Source organism: Myxine glutinosa, chromosome 5 (genome assembly GCF_964187855.1).
Source record: "Myxine glutinosa chromosome 5, kmMyxGlut1.1, whole genome shotgun sequence".
Classification (NCBI taxonomy): domain Eukaryota; kingdom Metazoa; phylum Chordata; class Myxini; order Myxiniformes; family Myxinidae; genus Myxine; species Myxine glutinosa.
Window position 1 is genome coordinate 151,464,695 of NC_136265.1, and position 20,442 is coordinate 151,485,136.

At 43.2% G+C, this 20,442-nt stretch overlaps 1 protein-coding gene across 3 annotated transcripts in view; it reads right to left on the reverse strand.

The window, feature by feature from the left end:
- The window catches only part of KIF26B (kinesin family member 26B), a 227,281-nt gene that overhangs the window by 86,542 nt on the left and 120,297 nt on the right, over positions 1-20,442 (reverse strand). For all 3 annotated transcript variants that reach the window (XM_068115929.2, XM_078778866.1, XM_078778867.1), the window contains 3 exons: positions 17,260-17,353; positions 2,310-2,572; positions 952-1,135 (listed from right to left, as the gene is read on the reverse strand). In XM_068115929.2, the coding sequence (XP_067972030.2) occupies positions 952-1,135; positions 2,310-2,572; positions 17,260-17,353 (541 nt within the window). The remainder of the gene's footprint in view (positions 1-951; positions 1,136-2,309; positions 2,573-17,259; positions 17,354-20,442) is intronic.

Below are 20,442 nucleotides of genomic sequence, written 5' to 3' on the forward strand. Positions count from 1 at the left end.
TGGTGAGCTCAATGAGTACCGTGACATATGAAGCACACACATAGTTGAAGTCCTGACGTAAATTTTGCACAACAATTTCTCATACAATATGCATGTATATTTATAACTTTGCTTGAGACTAATCACTCACATATCTATCTTTTTCTTCTTCTTCTAAAAAAAATAATTAGTGAACCTGCTCCATGTTATCTTGCGACGCCACTGTCCATTTTACGCGTGCAAACAAATTCTTCAGTCTAACTGCATGAGCATTGAGTGACAATTTTTTGATTGAGAAACCAATAAAATTCATCACTTTTGTCCATCCAATGTGCGTTCATTTGGCGAGTGTCTTTTTGCTAAATTTATTTTCACGAGTCATTTGTTGTGTAGTCACATAATCTCTAAGCTGTTTCCAAAAATTACGACTATACCAGCTCAGCTACGTCGTCGCCAATTCACAAATCGCCCAGCATTTGCCATGACAATAAATAAGGCCCAAGGCCAAGCACTTCAAGGAGTTGGCCTTCACCACGAAAAACCTGTGTTTTACCATAAACTGGATGTTGCTTTATCATGCGTGACAGCATTTCACCGCATCACTTACTATGGCAGTCCGCAATATCGCACATTTGCCAAAAATATCGTGCTCCTAACAGTACTCTTTGTAGCCCACCAACAATGAAAACCATCTTAGCTCCAGTCTACACACCAATCATACATCAGCAATTTCATCTTCTAAAGGTCACGTCCACATCCTGACTATGAGGTACAACAAGGTCAGTAACATGTCAACATCAAAAATGTGGCGTGGATCAACAAATAATCACATCCACTATTTACACTATTCATTGTGATTTCACCGGGCCCCTTCGCTAGTCAACGGAAAAGTAATAACTGAGCCGAGAACGATAAATAAGGTGTTAAAGGTTTTATGATGCTTTTATGATAGAAAACCCACGGGCCACTCACTGTTCGCTTTGCTGGCCTTGTCCATGCGGTACTGGTACACATACAGTGTGAAGAGCATGTGGGTTCCCCTCCGCTCCACGCCTTTTTCAGACAGTCGGTTCTCTTGGCGACTCGCCAATGCTACATCCAAATAATGGGCTGCTATCTCGGGTGTGGGCGCTCGCAGCTCGCTCTGGTTTTGAAGCTTCATGAAGACAAGGAGGATGATGGGGATTGTGTTTTTGGAGAGAGAGAGAGAGAGAGAGAGAGAGAGAGAGAGAGAGAGAGAGAGAGAGAGAGAGAGAGAGAAAGAGAAAGAGAAAGAGAAAGAGAAAGAGAAAGAGAAAGAGATAGAGAAAGAGAAAGAGAAAGAGAAAGAGAAAGAGAAAGAGAAAGAGAGAGAGAGAGAAAGAAAGAAAGAATTTGTTGACAACTTACTTATGGAATAGTTATAAGTATGGAAAGCACATTGATACAGTAATGTACCCAAAGAAAGTGCTGTTTAAGTCAAGTGTACACAGTAAGTAGTCTGGTGTTTCTTTGACATGGTTTTCATACATCTAGGCAAGACATATAGTAGGATATTCTTAAAAGATTGAATAAAGCAACTGTATGAATTCTTGATTGGGTTAATTAATAATCAAAGTGAACCAGAAATCTATATATATAATATATATATCTAGAAAAGGGTTAATTAAAGTGTATTTAGCTTCTCATATGGTGTCTGCTAACAAGTTTAACACTGCAAAATAATTTCAGCTAACTCGTAAAATCTGTCTGCCATTGAATAAAAGATGTTTTTTTTTTTTTAGATATTCATGTATAGTCAGCCAGACAACATTGCAACAAGCCCAGGAATGAACGTCTACTACATCAAACAAGGAGGTGACTGTGGTTTCCGAAGATGCCTCGAACTAGGTTTGAAACCGCGAGATGCGATTCTTTGTTGTTGCATGTCAAATGGATGTCGCCTGAAGAAAGGAATGTCAATCAGATCCACAACATAAAGCGTTGTTAGCATCGCCGTGCATCAAAAAAAAAAAAGAAGCTCTCTGACTTGAGCACATGTCAGAACAATTACATTCTTAAGAAACTTGTGGTATGATTCAGAAGGCATGACGTTTCTTGTAAAGATTTGGGCTCTGCAAAAGTGCGTGCCACAATGATTGAAGTTCCGAATTGCATTTTTTGCTCGTTATCCACAATGGTTACAGCTGGAAACCTTTCACAGAAAGAAATTTGAGAAAGCTAGCTTACATTCTTTTCAGTATCTCTTTCACTTGTCACTGGTTCAACATTCCAATGATACGTGGTCCAAAATTATATCTTTCTTGTGTGGGAAGCTGTGTGATAAATTTGTTAAAATATCCCAATCCTACCTGAGTCCCAAAGATGGGGTCTTCTTGCAAATAAATTCCAGGAGCTTTGCTATCATGTGGACCACCTGTGACTACACCGGCCAAAAGGTCCTGCAGGTTTTCATCGCCACCCCACAGCTCCACAGCTGAGACCCGCACTGAGAAGCGTGCACCTGTCCGCTCACGCCGTTCATCGATCAACCGGAAGAGCCATGCGATGGCACACGGCATGATACCCAGGCTCTGCATTGAGTCATCATGACCGATCATCGTGTAGGACTTCCCTGCGTGTTAGAGAAAGGTGAAGTGTTGTCATTTTTATGCGAAACAAACTGCTTCAAGCCAAAAGTATTGTGACGTTTTCTGCCATGATTAAGAGTCCTCAATTCTATATCTGTATGAGATGTCAGTAGACCAGTCTTTAATATTGTATTGCACATCATACAAATTAAAAAAAAAAAAAAAAAATATTGTTACGTTTGTGGGGGTAGAGGATGGAATACCATAATGGAGGCAGGATTGTTTAGGGACAACATGGACCGTGGACGAGTAGGAGACATCTCGATGTATTAAGTAGGGAAACTGGAGCTTAAGGTTGTATAAGTGTCTTCACACGAGATAGATAGTTAGATAGGGGTTAAGATTAGTTCTTCCCCAGTATGTGATTGCCCTCAGTGGTTTTTCCCTATGTTTTTGCAAATATAACAAGGCCGGCTATAAAAACCCTCGTACAACAACAATAATAAAAAAACAACCATCCATTAACTAACCATAACCGGCATAATTGCCGACAGAAGCTGAACATTCTCGATCGACAACTAAACCCCGCCGCCCAAAGGATAGTGACCGACAGGCCACGCCACGAGCTTCGTCATTGGTCGAGAGGACATGAGGTGTTTTGAGAGAGCTCGACCGTTGGTCGGCATGCCGTCAGAGAGCGAGAAGGTTCGAGGAGGAGCAGAAGAAGAATAAGTCTCTGTGTCTCTCTCCGTGTCTCTCGCTGTAAGACGGGCACCTTTGTGTGTGGTCCTGGAATTCGGACAGGAGTGCTTTTGCCGAGTTGGCAGGATTGTGAAGGGTTTTTGAAGACACTGTTGAGGTCGTGATGGACAGGGTCCACGTTGTGCTTCCCCAGACGGCAAAGGGACCCGAGGGAGGACTGCCCTCACAAAGGACCTCACGTTCCTGCCGCCGGGTTTTCATTATCTTTCCCCTTGTCTGTATTTGCGACTGAGTGGAGATGTCTCAAATTAGAATTTAGTTTTACCTCACCTTTCATTTTCACCAAAAATGCCTGCAATTTTCACCAAAAAATTCAAAAATAATTGGTGTCCTCTTCAAATTTCAAGTCAATCGGATGAAAATTGAGGATTTTAGAAATTTGGCCTATGTTGACCTTTTGGCCTATGTTGACCTTTTGGCCTATGTTGACCTCAAAAATACTTGCTGGTTGAATTCAGTGACCTGGTATACAAATCCTCTTAAAATTTCAAGTCAATCAAATGAAAATTGAGGATTTTAGAAATTCGGCCTATGTTGACCGTTTGGCCTATGTTAACCTCAAAAATACTTGGTGGTTGAATTTAGTGTCCAGATATGCAAATCCTTTTAAAAATTCAAGTCAATCGGATGAAAATTGAGGATTTTAGAAATCTGGCCTATGTTGACTTCAAAGATAATTGGGGGTTGAATTCAGTAACCAGATATGCAAATCCTCTTCAAATTTAAAGTTAAATGGATGAAAATTGTGGATTTTAGAAACTTGGCCGATGTTAATCTTTTGGCCTATCTTGACCAAATATAATTGGTGGTTGAATTCAGTGCCCAGATATGCAAATCCTCTTGAAATTTCAAGTCAATCGGATGAAAATTGAGGATTTTAGAAATTTGACAAAGTTGGTGACCTTTGGCCTATGTTGACCTATTGACCTTTTAAACCCAAAAACAATAGGCTTCTTGATTATGACAAACTCTACCATTTGGTGAAGTTTCGTGAGGATCGGTTGAAAATTGTGACCTGTAGGCGACTGACATACAGACAAAGACACAGACAGACAGACAGACAAACAGACAGAATACTGCACGTGACCAACCAATATACTTGAAAAATCTTCCATTTTCGCAAGTAACAAACTGACCCAAATGTACGACCCTCTACTTTGGCGAGGGTAATAATAAATGTTCCCATGAATTAACACCAGGGGGGTTGACTCAGCCTGTCATCCTTCCGAGGTCGGCAAATTGAGTACCAGCTTGAATGATCACGGTGTGTACCCCGATTTAGAATAGGTACACCGTATCCCTGCGCATCGTAAGAGCGTGACCAAGGGTTGGCGTCAGGAAGGGCATCTGGCCATAAAAACATTGCCTCAAACAGGGAGCCATGGTTGTCATGGGGCCCGCAAGGCTAACCCCCACTCTAGCGGGGAAAATGGCCTTAAAACGATCATTCATTCCATAGAATGAATTTTTATAGAGAAGGAGGCACCAACAACCTCGTTAACATTCATACGTCATTTTCAAAGTCGCGCATTGAAATATATCTGAGCGTTTGTGTGTGCGGGGGGGGGGGGGGGGGGGAGGTGAATAGAGGGGGAGAAATTGAGCCAGTGGTCTGTTGCCTATACATCGCCAAAATAAAGGTTTTTGAACGTAATTTATGTACACTCAAGAGGACTTCTGAAATGACAGTATGTACATTTGAAGACTACACAGAATGTCATCTAACATGAAAGAATGGTATGTTTTGATTACAACCCATGCAGAGGGAAAAAAAAGTCATGGAGGTTATGCATGTTGATACCACAAAGTAAAAAATATTAATATTTGAAGTCTTTCATAAAACTAGTCCAAGTCGTCATTCCCATCTTCAGCCATGGTCAATTTATATGTTGAATTGTCGCGTGCTAAACAATTTGAAGATGTCAAGATAGAGGTAGTCATTAATGGCCAACAAGGAAAAATATTGATGGACACAATGAAATCTTTACCCATAATGTTGTTTACCCAGAGGTCCTGCAGTGCAGTGACACCATGCCAGGAAACCACCGGAGGGCAACTACAATTCACATTTCAGATATCTCGAATTTATAAATAAACTGCATTTCACATGTGCATGGACATGTATTTACATATTATATTACATCATTTCTGGATCAGGTGAATTACCAGTACCTATTTTGGAAAACTCCACCTGCAGGATGTAATGCTAGACATCCAAATGTCATTCAAGTCCTTGTCCGTTGGTTTCCTATGGGTCATGGCCATAAACCAATGCATCATCATAGATGAGTGTCGATATGTCGATATGTTAATTATATAAATCATTGCATCCACAAATATGATTGCAGATATGGATTGCTGTGCAATTGCATATGTCATCATATAATATCGATATCAATGTCATTATCATATCACTACAATATCAGTCTTAACAGTCAGTGACTCAGAGGCTGACAAATAACATTCATAGCAAACTGATGAAAATATTCCATACTCTATTGGGAATTTAATTCCTTTCAGAAGCCGGGTTACCTGCTCGTATGTATGCAGTCACGTGAAAAAGTAAGTACACCCCATGTAAAGTTTTGACTTTTTCATCATATTTCAACATACAGCTATTTGATCTTCATTTCAACAATATTGAAAGATAAAGGTGATATAATCTATCTATAATTCCAGTAATCTCTGTGTGTCTGTCTGTGTGTCTGTGTGTCTGTGTGTCTGTGTGTCTGTGTGTTTGTCTGTGACCGCTGTTTCTCGACAACCACGGGTCCGATATACTTGAAACTTGCCAGGTATATTGCTGGGGACCCGAGGATGTGCCTTTTCAAGGTTTGAAATTAATCGGACAAGTACCTACCGAGCTATGTCCAAAAAACGCTTCAACCAATCAGAGAGCAGCGAGCTATCACGTGTGCCGAACCGTTAATGCAATGCAAGCGTTAATGCGTTAATGCAAGGCTTTTCTTTTTTTCCCTCTTCTCTTTCTACTTTTCCTTGCGATTAAATTGCAAACAGCCAAAATACGTTGGCGCTAATTGAATAATTGGCCATTAACACTAAAATAATCGTAACTGCGATATGCCAACTTCCGGACAGTGCAGCCTTCCCTGTTGTTGTTGTTTGCAGCAGCTGTTTGCAGCAAGGCAAGGCTTTTCTTTTTTTCCCTCTTCTCTTTCTACTTTGCCTTGCGATTAAATTGCAAACAGCCAAAATACGTTGGCGCTAATTGAATAATTGGGCATTATGTTTTACAACTAATAAAAACGAATTTGCGATTCATTCGCTTTCCTGCGCGTTTGTGTACGCGATGGCGATTTCTTTACCAAACTCCGGAAGCCGTTCGCTTTGGACCGAACCATTGCATGTAAATAGAGGGGGGGGATTGTCACCACTCGCAAGCCGTTCGCTTTGGACCAAACCATTTCATGTAAATAGGGGGGGGGATATAATTTTAGATATATATATAGTACGGGCATGCCCTAGTATAACAAATATCATGAAACATTTACATTTTGTAGTCCATTGTATAATTTAAATAAACATAAATGCAAATTTCGCATGTGGAAAAGGTAAGTACACCCCTACATTTATCACTACTTCAAATACCTAAAATTACAATCAGGTGCACCAGCTCAGGTGCAAATGCTTAGAACATCGTTAGAGAGGGTCTTGGAGGAACCTGTCTTATTTAAACCTCAGACATTTAGTTTGGTTTGCTCTTTGTTGTTGAAGTGTGCGGCGTCACCATGCCGAGATCAAAAGAGCTCTCTGAGGCCTTCAGAAAGAAGGTTATAGATGCCTACGAGTCTGGGAAGTGATTTAAAAAGATCTCCAAACAATTTGAAATCAATCATTCCACTGTCCGGAAGATCATCTACAAGTGGAGAAGATTCCAAACTGCCAACTTGTTCAGGCCAGGCCGTCCCAGCAAGTTCAGCCCGAGAGCAGACCACCAGATGCTGAAAGTAGTCTCTAAGAACCCCAGAATGTCATCACCGGACATACAGGTAGCTCTTGCCATTGTTGATGTCAAAGTGCACGAGTCTACCATTAGAAAGAGGCTGCACAAATTTGATCGACATGGGAGGTGTGCCAGGATGAAACCTTTGCTGTCCAGAAAGAACATCAGGGCAAGACTAAAGTTTGCCAATGAACACCTAGGCAAAGACTAGCACTTCTGGAACAATGTGCTCTGGACAGATGAGTCAAAGGTAGAGCTATTTGGCCACAGTACCAGAAGACATGTTTGGCGAAAACCAAAGACAGCATTTGACCACAAGAGCCTGATACCAACTGTAAAGCATGGTGGTGGAAATATTATGGTTTGGGGCAGCTTTGCTGCATCAGGGCCTGGGCAGCTCACCATCATAGAATCCACTATGAATTCTTGATTGTGCCAGAGGGTGCTTGAGGATAATGTGAGGCCATCTGTCGGAAAGTTGAAGCTCAACCGAAGGTGGACCTTGCAACATGACAATGACCCTAAACATACCAGTAAATCCACCAAGGAATGGCTGAAAAGAAAGAAATGGAGGATTCTGGAATGGCCAAGTCAAAGCCCGGATCTAAATCCCATCGAGATGTTGTGGGGGGATTTGAAACGGGCTGTGCATGCAAGAAACCCCTCAAACATCGCACAGCTGAAAGAATTCTGCATGGAGGAGTGGGCAAAAATTTCTCCCAGTCGATGTCAGAGACTGGTAGACAGTTATAAGAAACGCCTACTTGAGGTTGTTTCTGCCAAAGGGGGCAATACCACCTATTAGAGCCAAGGGTGTACTTACTTTTTCCACATGCGAAATTTGCATTGATGTTTATTTAAATTATACAATGGACTACAAAATGTAAATGTTTTATGATATTTGTTATGTTATATCACCTTTATCTATCAATATCGTTGAAATGAAGATCAAATAGCTGTATGTTGAAATATGTTGAAAAAGTCAAAACTTTACATGGGGTGTACTTACTTTTTCACATGACTGTATGTAGGTATGGATGTTTGTATGTAAGTATAATTATATCTAATTATATATTACATATATATATATTCACTGCATATATATATATATATATATATATATATATATATATATATCTATATAAAACACAGTTTGTGTGTGTGTGTGTGTGTGTGTGTGTAATGTTACCGGTAGACTCCTAAACGGAGAGGCTCACGTACTTGATATTTGGCACAGACATGGCCATTGAGCCTGGGATGAACATGGCTGACCTAAAAATTGATTTAATAATATTTTTTTACCATATTTTTACCTCAGTGCGAAATATTATGACCGGAATCTGACCGGTAGCAGAGCAGTGCGCTGATTCGCTCAGAGCGATCACGTGATGTTCGTTGCCGCCATTAACTCAGTTACGCGTTCGCACGTATTTCAGAGCGAAAAGCAATTGCGTTTTTGCCGGGTACTTCTGCATGATTAGCATTTAGCATGATTTAGCATAATTTAGCATAGATAGTAGCATGTTTCACATATATTTTTTTTCAGCGAGCAAAAGTACCCGGCATTGTACGAATAATATATAGATAGTGCCGTGTAGGGCTGAGTGATGCCGCTGTGGGAGGGACCGAGCAAGGTCGCTGTGGGCGGGACCGAGCGAGGTCGCTGTGGGCGGGGCCGGGCGAGGTCGCTGTGGGCGGGACCGAGCGAGGTCGCTGTGGGCGGGGCCGAGAGAGGTCGCTGTGGGCGGAGCCGAGCGAGGTCTGCGTTAGTGCGTTGCCGTTGCCTGGTATAAAAAGATGGTGCTTGATGCTCTCTGCGTCAAGATACGGACTTGATGTCCGTATCTTTGCAACAGACATTCCAATGATGATGATGATAAATGTAATACCACTCAAGGAAGGCCCACAACTCAAGAGAGTGGAAAAAAACAATAAAATGAACAAAAATACGGGGAAGGAGAAGCAACCACTCAGAAGAATGACAGAAAATCATTTCCCTTAAATTTACCGTGTTCACCAACTAGCACGACCAGATACAGGACACCAAAATAATTTCCCTTACACATATCGTGTCCACCAACCAGCAAGACCATACCACTTACCTCTGGATCAAACTGTATTTCAAATATTCAAACGGTTTTTACATGCTGCCGTCTCCTCGCAACCAATGAAATTTTTCAAAAATATTGTAGTACATTTATTTTTTAATAATGCACCATATTTACGGCAGTATATTTATTTACGCCATGAGTAAGGAAGGAAAATTTCCAGCGCGCTGATTCGCTCATTCGCGCTCATTGATGACGATCACGATCACATGATGACGTGATCACGAATGATGTTCGTGACACGATTACGTGATGTTCCTTGCCGCCATAAACTCACAGCAAGTAGCATAGATTTTATCATGATTAGCATTTAGCATGATTTAGCATGATTTAGCATAGATAGTAGCATGTTTCACATAGATTGTTTTTCAGCAAGGAATATTATACTATACACGGATTCTGACCGGTGGCAGAGCAGTGCGCTGATTCGCTCAGAGCGATCACGTGATGTTTCATCTCCGCCGCCAGTTGGCTTCACTTTTCACGGAGTATGAGCATTCTATATATTTTCAATTCAGTGTGCCCGACTCGCTCACGTACTTGATTTGTGGCATAGACATGGCCATTGGACTTTCACGGTGTAATTTGTGCGAGGCTTTTGTCCGGGTGAGCTTGAGTCGAGAGGGCGAATGTACGGGTTGGGAATGTACGGGTCTCCCTTCCCCCACCCGGCAACGCCGGTACTGGAGGGCGTCACAGGATTGGTGAGTCTCCAAAATCTGCTTCGTGCTGTTGCGAAGATTCAGGACGATGTCGCGATTGTTGTGCTGCTCTCCGACCATGAGAACTGCAACGTCATTGTTGACTGGCCCTCCCCTTCCCTCCCCCTTCGTCCTCCCCTCCCCCTCCACCCTACCCCCTCCATTTTCCCCCTCCCCCCGACCCCTTCCCCTCCCCCTACCCCTTCCCCTCCCCCTCCCCCTCCCATCCCTCCCCCTCCCCCCCTCTCCTCCCCTCCCCCCCTCTCCTCCCCTCCCCTTCTCTCCTCCCCTCTCCCCCTCCCCCCTCCCACCCCTCTCCTCTCCCATCCCTCCCCTCCCCCCCCTCTCCTCCCTTCCCCTCCCCCCTCTCCCTCTCCCCCTCCACCTCCCCCCTCTTCTCCCTCACGTTTATACACTGAATGCCGGGTACTTCCCCCCCCTCTTCTCCCCTCCCCCCCCCCTCTCCTCCCCTCCTCCCCTCCCCCCCATTCCCCTCCCATCCTCTTCCCCCTCCCCTCCCCCGCCCGGCAATGCCGGGTACTTCTGCTAGTACGTGTATATATATATATATATATATATATATATATATATATATATATATATCTATATATCTGTATATCTGTATATATATATATATATATATATATATATATATATATATATATATATATATATATATATATATATATATATATATATATATATATATATATATATATATATATATATATATATATATATAGACACACACACACACACACACACACATACATACATATTGTTGAGGTTTTGAGATTGTACATATAACATCATTAGGGTTAAAGGTTTGCCCCCCATAGTTAGTCCACAAGCAACACGAAGGCCCACGACCACGTAGAGTATTAGTTATGTCATAGTATGCGTAAGAGTAGGCCATTTCCCTCGTGACATCTGCGTTGTGTAAAGAAATGAGCTTAGGTCCTTTTCATTTTGCGGCCACCCTTCATTTTCATCTATGGGCAAACTCGATCCCGCGCCCCATTAGGCATCCCTCAAGTTTGCTACGCTTTGGCTGCCAGCAGCGTTCGCTGCCCTTGGTTTTGCTCGAAACTAGTCGGGGACCACGAGGTAGGCCTAAGAAGAGGGAGGAGCACGAGGGTCAAGGTGTGGCCGCGTCAAGCAGAGCGTCAGAAGGCAATGATGGTAAGAGCAACAGCTAACCAGGGCTCGGAGGGCATGGCTTGATAGGGCGTGGTAAAGAGCATCTAGTAAGTTCCAGAGGGTTCGCTGGGCAAGGCTATATAAGCCAGCGCACAAAGCCCTTGGGCAGGACTGGCTGGAAGAGGACTGGTACGAGGACTGACTTGAGTTATGAGAGGGAGAGGCAGGTGCTCGAATTGCAAGAGAACTGTATTGGGAGGACTGAAGCCAAGCCCTTGTTGGAGCACTCAGAGGACCGGCGTGCACACGACAGTTTTGAGGCCATTGATTGAGAAGAGCATTGTTCGCGTTTATTGAACTGTCCGCTTATTACGTACGCGGCTGAGCCGCAAGTGTAACCGCCAAAGCCAGCCCTACCGTTCGCCCTGTAATAATCCCGTGCGTGCCAAATGACACGTGGAGAGCTCCTGCCGTCTGTTCATCATCTGCTTAGCGGTGCGAGTTGGGGACCGGAGAGAGAGCTGCCTGGACGCCATCCCTGGACCATCAACCTGTTTGTCTGCAACCCCGTGTGAGTGTGTCTGTGTGTGAACGGGCCCGTTTGTCTTGGGATAAGTTAAGACTGCTTAAGGCTGCACTGTGTTTTCTTCCTCTTCTTCTTATTGTACAAAGTGTAAATAAATCGTGTTATTCCTTTCTTCCAAATTCGACCGTTTCCGTGATCTCCTCCATTGGGTAAGCGTGGCACGATTACGAACCGCTGGGATTGGGTTTTAGTCATTGATAACGGCTCGGGTCACAGGTTCGCTACCGCTCGGTGTTTCCACCAACACCCGTGATTCGGGCGGGGCTTATTTCCTCGTTTCCGGTCAGCGCGAGTAATTAGGTAATAGTGATTAGTCCTACGACCCTACTTCGCGCTGTCCGGGAAGGACGTCATCGGTCCCGGGTCCCGTCGGCTAGTCAAAGACAAGGGGACTAATCCCCCCTTGGTAAGGGGAAAAGGCCGGCGCTGAGATCCGCAACAATTGGTGTCAGGAGTGGGATTAGACCCGAAGTGCGCTTAACGCACTCAAAATTACGAGCGGCCGAAATTTAATCATTACAATCCAAATTTAATTCGTGCCATGGATAGCCAAGGTGGTCGGATGCCGGTGGGGGTAAATGATGAGGTAGAGGGAGAAGAGGTAATAACCCAGGACCCCCGGGAAGAATTGGGAGAAATAGAGGAGGAAGCAGTAGAGGTAGCAGGGGAAGAAAATGGCGGCGCATCGCACGTGGCGGCGGAGGCCGAGCCCGCGATGCCAGGGTACATGCAATTCTTCATGGCGAAATTCATGGCAGAAATGAAGGCTCAGAGTGAGCGATTGGAACACAAAATGGATACTCGGATAGCAGAGTCAGAAAAGAACATAGAAAAAATGAGGGAGGAATCCAGGTGTGATATGGAAAAATTGAGGAAAGACATCGGATACGTATGTATGTCATCGGATACATTGCGGATACATATGTATGTATCCGCAACATACATACATATATATGTATATACATACATATGTATATACATACATATGTATATACATACATATGTATATACATGTGTATATACATATATACATACATACATACATACATACATACATACATACATACATACATACACAGTCGGACTCCGCTAATCGCGGTTCCGCTATTCGCAGGTTCCGTGTATTCGCGGTTGATAAAATGCGACCTGTTTCTCTATTCCCGTAAAAGTGCGTATTCGTGGGTTTTTCCGGGGCGCAAAAAAAAAATGCACGAGCTACGAGCTTGACACATTTATAAAACCCATCTTTCACCAGCAATGCATGATACAGGTGGACATACGCAACACAAACATCTTATACAAGCCGCGAGCATCAGCTGCTTCTACATTCACTGCTGTATGATATGCGTTTTCATGGCTTTCGCAGCTGCAAATTTTAGCCGCACTATAATTGAGAGCTTCGTGGGATGTTCCACCAGCTGCATAACACGTCATCCCCACGTGAAACACTCCACAGTATCTATTATTGCAATTAGCTGTCTTCCTTTTCCCCAATGAAACTGGCACGGCATGCATTCATGGAATTTTCATCGACATTCGTGGGATTTGCCTCACCATTTCCGGGATTATCGCCAACATTCGCGGGATTTGCCTCGACATTTCCGGGATTATTGCTGACATTTGCGGGTTTTGTCTCGCCATGTCCGGGATTATCGCCAACATTCGCGGGATTTGCCTCGCTATTTCCGGGATTATCGCCAACATTCGCGGGATTTGCCTCGCTATTTCTGGGATTATCGCCAACATTCGTGGGATTTGCCTCGCCATTTCCGGGATTATTGCCAACATTCGCGGGATTTTCCTCGCCATTTCCGGGATTATCGCCAACATTCGTGGGATTTGCCTCACCATTTCCGGGATTATCGCCAACATTCGCGGGATTGCCTCGCCATTTCCAGGATTATCGCCAACATTCGTGGGATTTGCCTCGCCATTTCCGGGATTATTGCTGACATTTGCGGGTTTTGTCTCGCCATTTCCGGGACTTTCATCGACCTTCGTGGATTACCGTCGCCTGGGATAAGCCTCACCATTCATGGATTTTGCCTTGCCATTCGTGGTTTGGTCCTCTCTATTCGTGCATTTTCACGACTCGGGAACCTATCCCCCCCCCCCCCCCCCCTTTTCCATTGAAACAATGCCCTGCTATTTGCGGTATTTTCCAGGAACTGTGAGCTTTATAATGGCCGATGTCTTACGTGCCTGCCAGGCAGACAACGGATGTGAGCGTATGTATATGTACGGATTGTACGCAAGTATATGTAGCAGTGCATTGGAGAATAAATGTACATATATATATATATATATATATATACGTATATATACATACTAGCAGAAGTACCCGGCGTTGCCGGGCGGGGGAGTCGGGGGGAGGGGGGAAAGGGGGAGGGGAGGGGGGAGGGGAGAGGAGGGGAGGAGGGAGGCAGGAGAGGAAGGGGAGTGGCTCACGTTTCTGAGTGAATGTGGCTCACGTTTCTGAGTGAATGTGGCTCACGTTTCTGAGTTAAGTGTGATGCCGATCAGGAAGAAGAAGAAGCCGGACAACCAAATTCGTACACTTCCGGAATTGTTTGATATATTTGTATTCAAATGTCTGGTAATTGTTTTGTATTTATTTATGTGAATGGGTACTTGTATATAACTGTTTTTAATTTTAAAAGGCTTCCGCACTATCGAGCGATTTTTTTTTTAACTCCAAAAAAAACAACTTTTTTTTCCAATTTTGTTTTTGCCTAAAACACTCCCAGGCACTCACTGATGAACCTCTGAAAGTTTGATGAAGATCCATTCAGCCATCTCTGAATAAAACGCAGACATAAAAACTGGACACACACACACACACACAGACAACTCGCGTTTATATAATTATATAGATTATAGATAGATATATATATATATATAGATATATATAGGCTAACCCCCGCTCTAGCAGGGAAAATGGCCTTAAAATGCATGTTGTTGTTGTTGTTGTATAGATAGATATATATAAATATATGAAAATGTTGGAATATCTTGAAATATTGTGATTATCCTGTTCCTATAAAGTTTTGAATGTCCCAGTTAATAAATAGTAATGCATGATAATGATCACATATGTTTGGTAACAAATGAAAAGCTGAAGCAATGAAGTTAATATTATCTCATTGGCTATTGGAGAAGTGTTAAAAGTGTGACTGAATTGCTGGATTTAACTTACTGTTTGGACACAACTCTGATTATGGACCTAACATTTCAAGAGGTTCTAAGCTGAAACAGTGAAAATCTTTACAAAGAAGGGAGCCAAACGTGTGTTCCAAATACAGTAGTCAGAAAAAAAAATGGTCAATCAGATGCAAATAAAGTTGGCAAAACCTTTCTTCTGTTTTTCGTTCATATTGTTATCAGGTGGACGAGCTTAGTTTGAACAGCAAAGTCTGAACCTCAGCCGAGTCTTACCAAATATTTAAAAAGTACATGCTGCTTCCTTCTTTGATCCTCAGCATTTAAAAAGGATAGAGCACAGACAAACAACAACAACAACAACAGGCATTTTAAGGCCATTTCCCTGCTCGAGCGGGAGTTAGCCTTGCGGTCCCCATGACAATCTTCTCCATTTTGCCCTATTTTCTGCATCTCTCCTCGTTAACCCCCTTGCCCGCATTTCTTCTTCCACCACCTTTAGCCAAGTCTTTCTCGGTCTTCCCTGTCCTCTACTTCCTTCTACGTTCATTTCCATCACTCTTCTCAACCAGTCACTTTCATCCTTCCTCAACACATGACCAAACCATCTCAACCTGTTCCTCTTCACAACATCAATCACAGGCTCTATTCCCATCATCTTTCGCAATTCATCATTTGTCTTCCTCTCTCAACGATACTCCGCACATCCACCGAACCATTCGCATTTCCACCCTTTCCAGCCTTCGTTGCTGCTCTACGTTCATTACCCATGTCACGCTCCCATAAATCATAACACTTCTCACACATGCAGCATACACCTTTCCCTTCAGCTTCAACGACACTCCCCTCCTCGTCAGCACGCCACTCAGTTCCCGAAACTTCTTCCATGCACATCTCACTCTAGCAACCGTTGCCGAGTCTGATCCACCTTCTCCATTCAGCATGTCTCCTAGGTAACAACCATGTTAACCATGTTAACATGGTAACAAGCACAGACAAACAACCATGGTTGAAATCCATTTTCAGGGTTTGATGGGCCCAAATGGCCTCCTCCTTCCTGCATTGAAGTTCATTATAAAGGAATATATTATTATAACATGAAAATCGTTAAAATCCTGTTTCACACAATTTCCACCTGAAATGATGGCTCATGATTCCCTGAACCCAGTTTCAAATCGCATCTACAATTTGTTTTTGTAGATTATCTAATAATGTCCTTTACATTAAAATATACATGTCTTTGTTCTGCGTGTGAGTTAAGTACAAGGTCCAATGAGTCTTACACTTTATACTTGAATTTGTGTAATGCTGTACTTCTGACATAAGTATTCCAAGGAAGGATATGATTTATGATTTATGAACACATCCTTCCCAAAACGGTTTGGTAGCATGGTGGCCCTAACACAAGTCATGGTCATTTGAGCCTCATTGTTGATGGCTTCTCTCTAGTCTTCATGGGTTTACATGAAATATATGGCACCTTTCAAAGCCACATGCTGTCTTTAAATCTTAAATGTGCACATAATCACATACTAATCCTCTTTGGGCAGGTGCTCCAGCATGACATCTGTCTCTCCTAGATTATGTGGTAACTAAAGCTCTCAACATTGTTAGACAGCCCACTGCACCATTTCACCTCCCAGGCAGGTACACCGTATCCCTGCAGTGGCCTCTGCTTTTTAACCGCCTCTCCTTTGGTGTAGCTCCAGGGGAGCTCATGACATTCCTGAGCCCTTTGACCCTTCCCAGCAATTCCAGGACGCACCTCTTCCCCCAGTAAAGCCCTCTTGATGAAACCCTCATAATCCACGTTCACTGCACACCTCAGCTCTTTTGGTCCTCAATTCTCCTGATTGTGGAACCAACTTCCAGAAGCAGTTCTATCCCACTCTTCCTTTCAGGGGATTCAAAGCAAGAGGTGCCCCCTCAAATCCCCTCCATCGTAACTCAAATCGTTTCTACCCACATTAACCTTTCCTATCCTAACACCCACACTCATACTTGCTGATTGTTGTGTCTCTTCCCATCCTCTTTTCCTGTTCCTTCATTCCTTTGCTTATTGTGTCCAACTTGGGTTCCTTCACTTCCTGACAGTTATTTGATTTTTTTTAACCTCTGTTACCCGCCTCTTCCATCAGTTTCGATATTGTTTAAAACAAAAGATTACATTACGTGCACCGCTAAATATTACGTCAAAAAGTCCAAAAGTCACGGAAAACTTATGCAAACATAAAACGTTTCAGCAGTGATGAAGCAAAAACAAAAAAGTATTTTTAAATGCAAATACAAACGTCAACATTGATTTCCTTACCCAGCTTTGCATGGCCAAAGCAGAAAACACAGCCATCGGCACCATTAACCACAGCCTGCACCACGTCCCCAATGCTGCCCGCACACACCTCGGCCTGTTAGGAAATACAACCACCCAAATCGTGCAGCACAACATGTATGAAGCCCTCCTCCCCTCACTCCCAAAAATAACATGACAGAATGAGAACATACTGAAAAAAGTTTGGTTGTCCAAGAGTTGTTTTTCTGTCAAACAATTTCACACTACCTTGGGGTACACCGGTTGTTCAGGAGAAGAAAAAAAAGGAAAATAAAAGAAAGCAGCTGTTGTGTCAAGGTCAATACTAGGTGTATAAAAGCGCTGTTGTTGCAGAACTTCACCAAGAGCTGTCTCAAAGGCTACAACTCAGGGTCAGCAGCTGCAGGTGTCGGAAAGTTTGCACGTTTCATCAAGCATCAATGTCGGTGCTTTTTGAAATTCTTCGTAGCTACACCCAAATTATTTAAATTAATTATTATATTGGCTAGAGCTGGCGGTTTGATCGAGTGGCTAAAGACTTGTTAATTTCTCCAGTGGCAGTTGTGGGTTCAAGTTTCATTTCTCATGGCTGTTCACCCTTGTCAAGCTGCATTTGGGAAAGCATATTGTGAGTACGCCAAGCACCGCTCAACGTAAGTTCAAGGAGGCATTCATGCTCCAGTGGATTAGAATATGCTGGTTTACGGTTGTAATTTATTGCCGGGAAGGACTAGCGGTATGTGCATTCACCTCTGAGCTGTCTAGCCTGGGTTCAAATCTCGGCCCAGCTATAAACTATCATCCGGGTGTTATGTCTGTAGGGAAGGGCGTGAATGTGTGTGTGCGGTCCCTCGCATTAGTTTTTTTTTTTTTTTTTTTGTATACAACATCGAGGCTCGTGAAAGAACTCCTAACTTAATGTCCGAACATTAATCACAAAAAAAAACAAACGGACGCACAAAACATAAGATAAAGGGAGCGGGAGACAAGATGGGGAGAGAGAGGGAAGGTCACAAGCAGAACAGCAGAGAACAAGGACAACTTCAGATGTTGGATGTTAAGATTTCTTGTTTTTCTGTCACCTTCAGGCGAATGTCAGGCCTGGCCAAAGAGTTTGTGAAACAATTGGCGAAATGACCCCACAATAAAGTGGGAATAATTGGGGTTATTTAAAAACATAGTAGGAGCACTTAGTTGCATTTTCACCTCTGCCAACAAAGGTGGATGCGGAGGTTATGGTTTCACCCCTGTCTGTTTGTGAACAGGATATCTTAAAAAGATGTGGGTGGATTCAGACGAAAGTTGGTGGAGAGGTTGGGTATGTCACAAACAACAACACAACAACAGGCATTTTAAGGCCATTTTCCCTGCAAGAGCGGGGGTTAGCCTTGCGGTCCCCATGACAATCTTCTCCAAGTTATGTCACAAGAAGTCACAAGGGTATGTCACAAAGAAGAGGTGATTTAATTTTGGTGAAGATTCAAATCCGGATCTGGATCAAATACTTTTTTAAGTGATACTTCACCATTGAGTGATTGGGCCAAAGACAACATATAGCATGATATTTCAAAAAGATGTGGACGACTTGTGACAAAACTAGGTGGATGACTTGATTGGGTGACAAGAACAAGAGATTAGGTTTTGGTCCAGGTCCGGATTCAGATCTGGCCTATCAGTGAGATACAAAACGTAAACTGTTCAGCCTAGTTGACGTATGCCATCTACCGAGTGTCATTCCAGTAGTATATAGAATATTACAGCATGTAGCAATTAAATGCATGGGGTATACACATGACAAATGATGATGACAACAGAATGAGCCATCAATTCGACAGAGCTCAGGTTTCGACAAAAAGTGTCCGAATATCAAAGACCAGACAACTTGCACACCACAGTTTCGGGAGGAATTTGGAATTTGGCCAAGGTGGCGGTGATAACCCATACACTTTTTGTTGATCAGACACTCTGGAAATTTCCTAAAGCCCACCAACTAATACCAGCAGATGTGTCCCCAGCTTAACGTCCAACTGACGGATGGTGCACTTTGTAATGAAATGCCCTGCCTGTGAAACACAAATCCGAATCACTTATAGTTATTCTGAGAATCAAACCCAGCATGCACAGCTGATAGGTAAGTGTGCTACCTTCGCACCATCATATTGGTTTATTTATCATGATAATTTTCATATGATATTTGCTTCTAAGGTGGTTAAAAACACTCCTTGATTTTCTCTTCATATCAGAAAAGTGGTTGTGGCAGTGTCTGCGTGGGAATCGCAGCGGGCACTTTATGGCACACATGGTCTTGTAGCCTGAGGAAGGCATTCGTCCTCTTAATTTGGCTAATTTAAGCATAAGTGGTTAGCACGTAGTGTAGCCTGAGTGGTTAGCAGTTAGCGTAACCTAAAAATGATGGGTAGTCAATGAAATGTCACCTGAAACTGTCTGCTCTCACCTGCTTGTTACAAATTAGCAGGGTATGATGGAAAGATCATGATAGGGACCCTTGCCGAGCACGTCTATCCAAGTCCCTGGTGACAAATGGCTACGTTGATGCATCAATCCAGAAGTTAGGGATCCTCCCTGGCCTAGGCCTAGGCCTCCCTGGCTGTGGAGAGCACTCAGTAATAATACGGCACATCATCCAGACTGGTAAAGAGAGAGGAAGGAAGATCGAGCAGTGATCTGGCTGGATCATGCCAATGCATATGGCTCTGTTCCTCATGTCATGATATGGTTTGTTCTTGAGTTTTTCAGTTTACCATTGAAGCTGTGTGACTATCTTACAAAGTAGTATCAGGGATTCCAGATGAGATTCTTGACAGGTCAGTATACAACTGCATTCAAGCCTTTAGAGGTAAGCATACCAATGGGCTGTGCCATCTCTTCTATCCTATTCATGATGGTTATGGAAATAATTGTCAGAACCACAGGTGCTAAAGGGAGAGAGGTGGATATTGAGCCAGGTCTGGAGTTACCACTGCTGAGTGCATTAATGGATGACCTCACCTTGCTTAATCCAAGTATAGAAGAGGCAGAGAAGGTCGTAAGGTGGCTTGAGCAGCTGATTCAATAGAGCAGAATGAAGGTCAAACCGAAAAAGTCAAGGAGTCTCGTCCTGAGGGAAGGGAAGCTTGATGAGAAAGTGCATTTCACAATAGGCGTTGTTGAGTAAACACTGAGTGT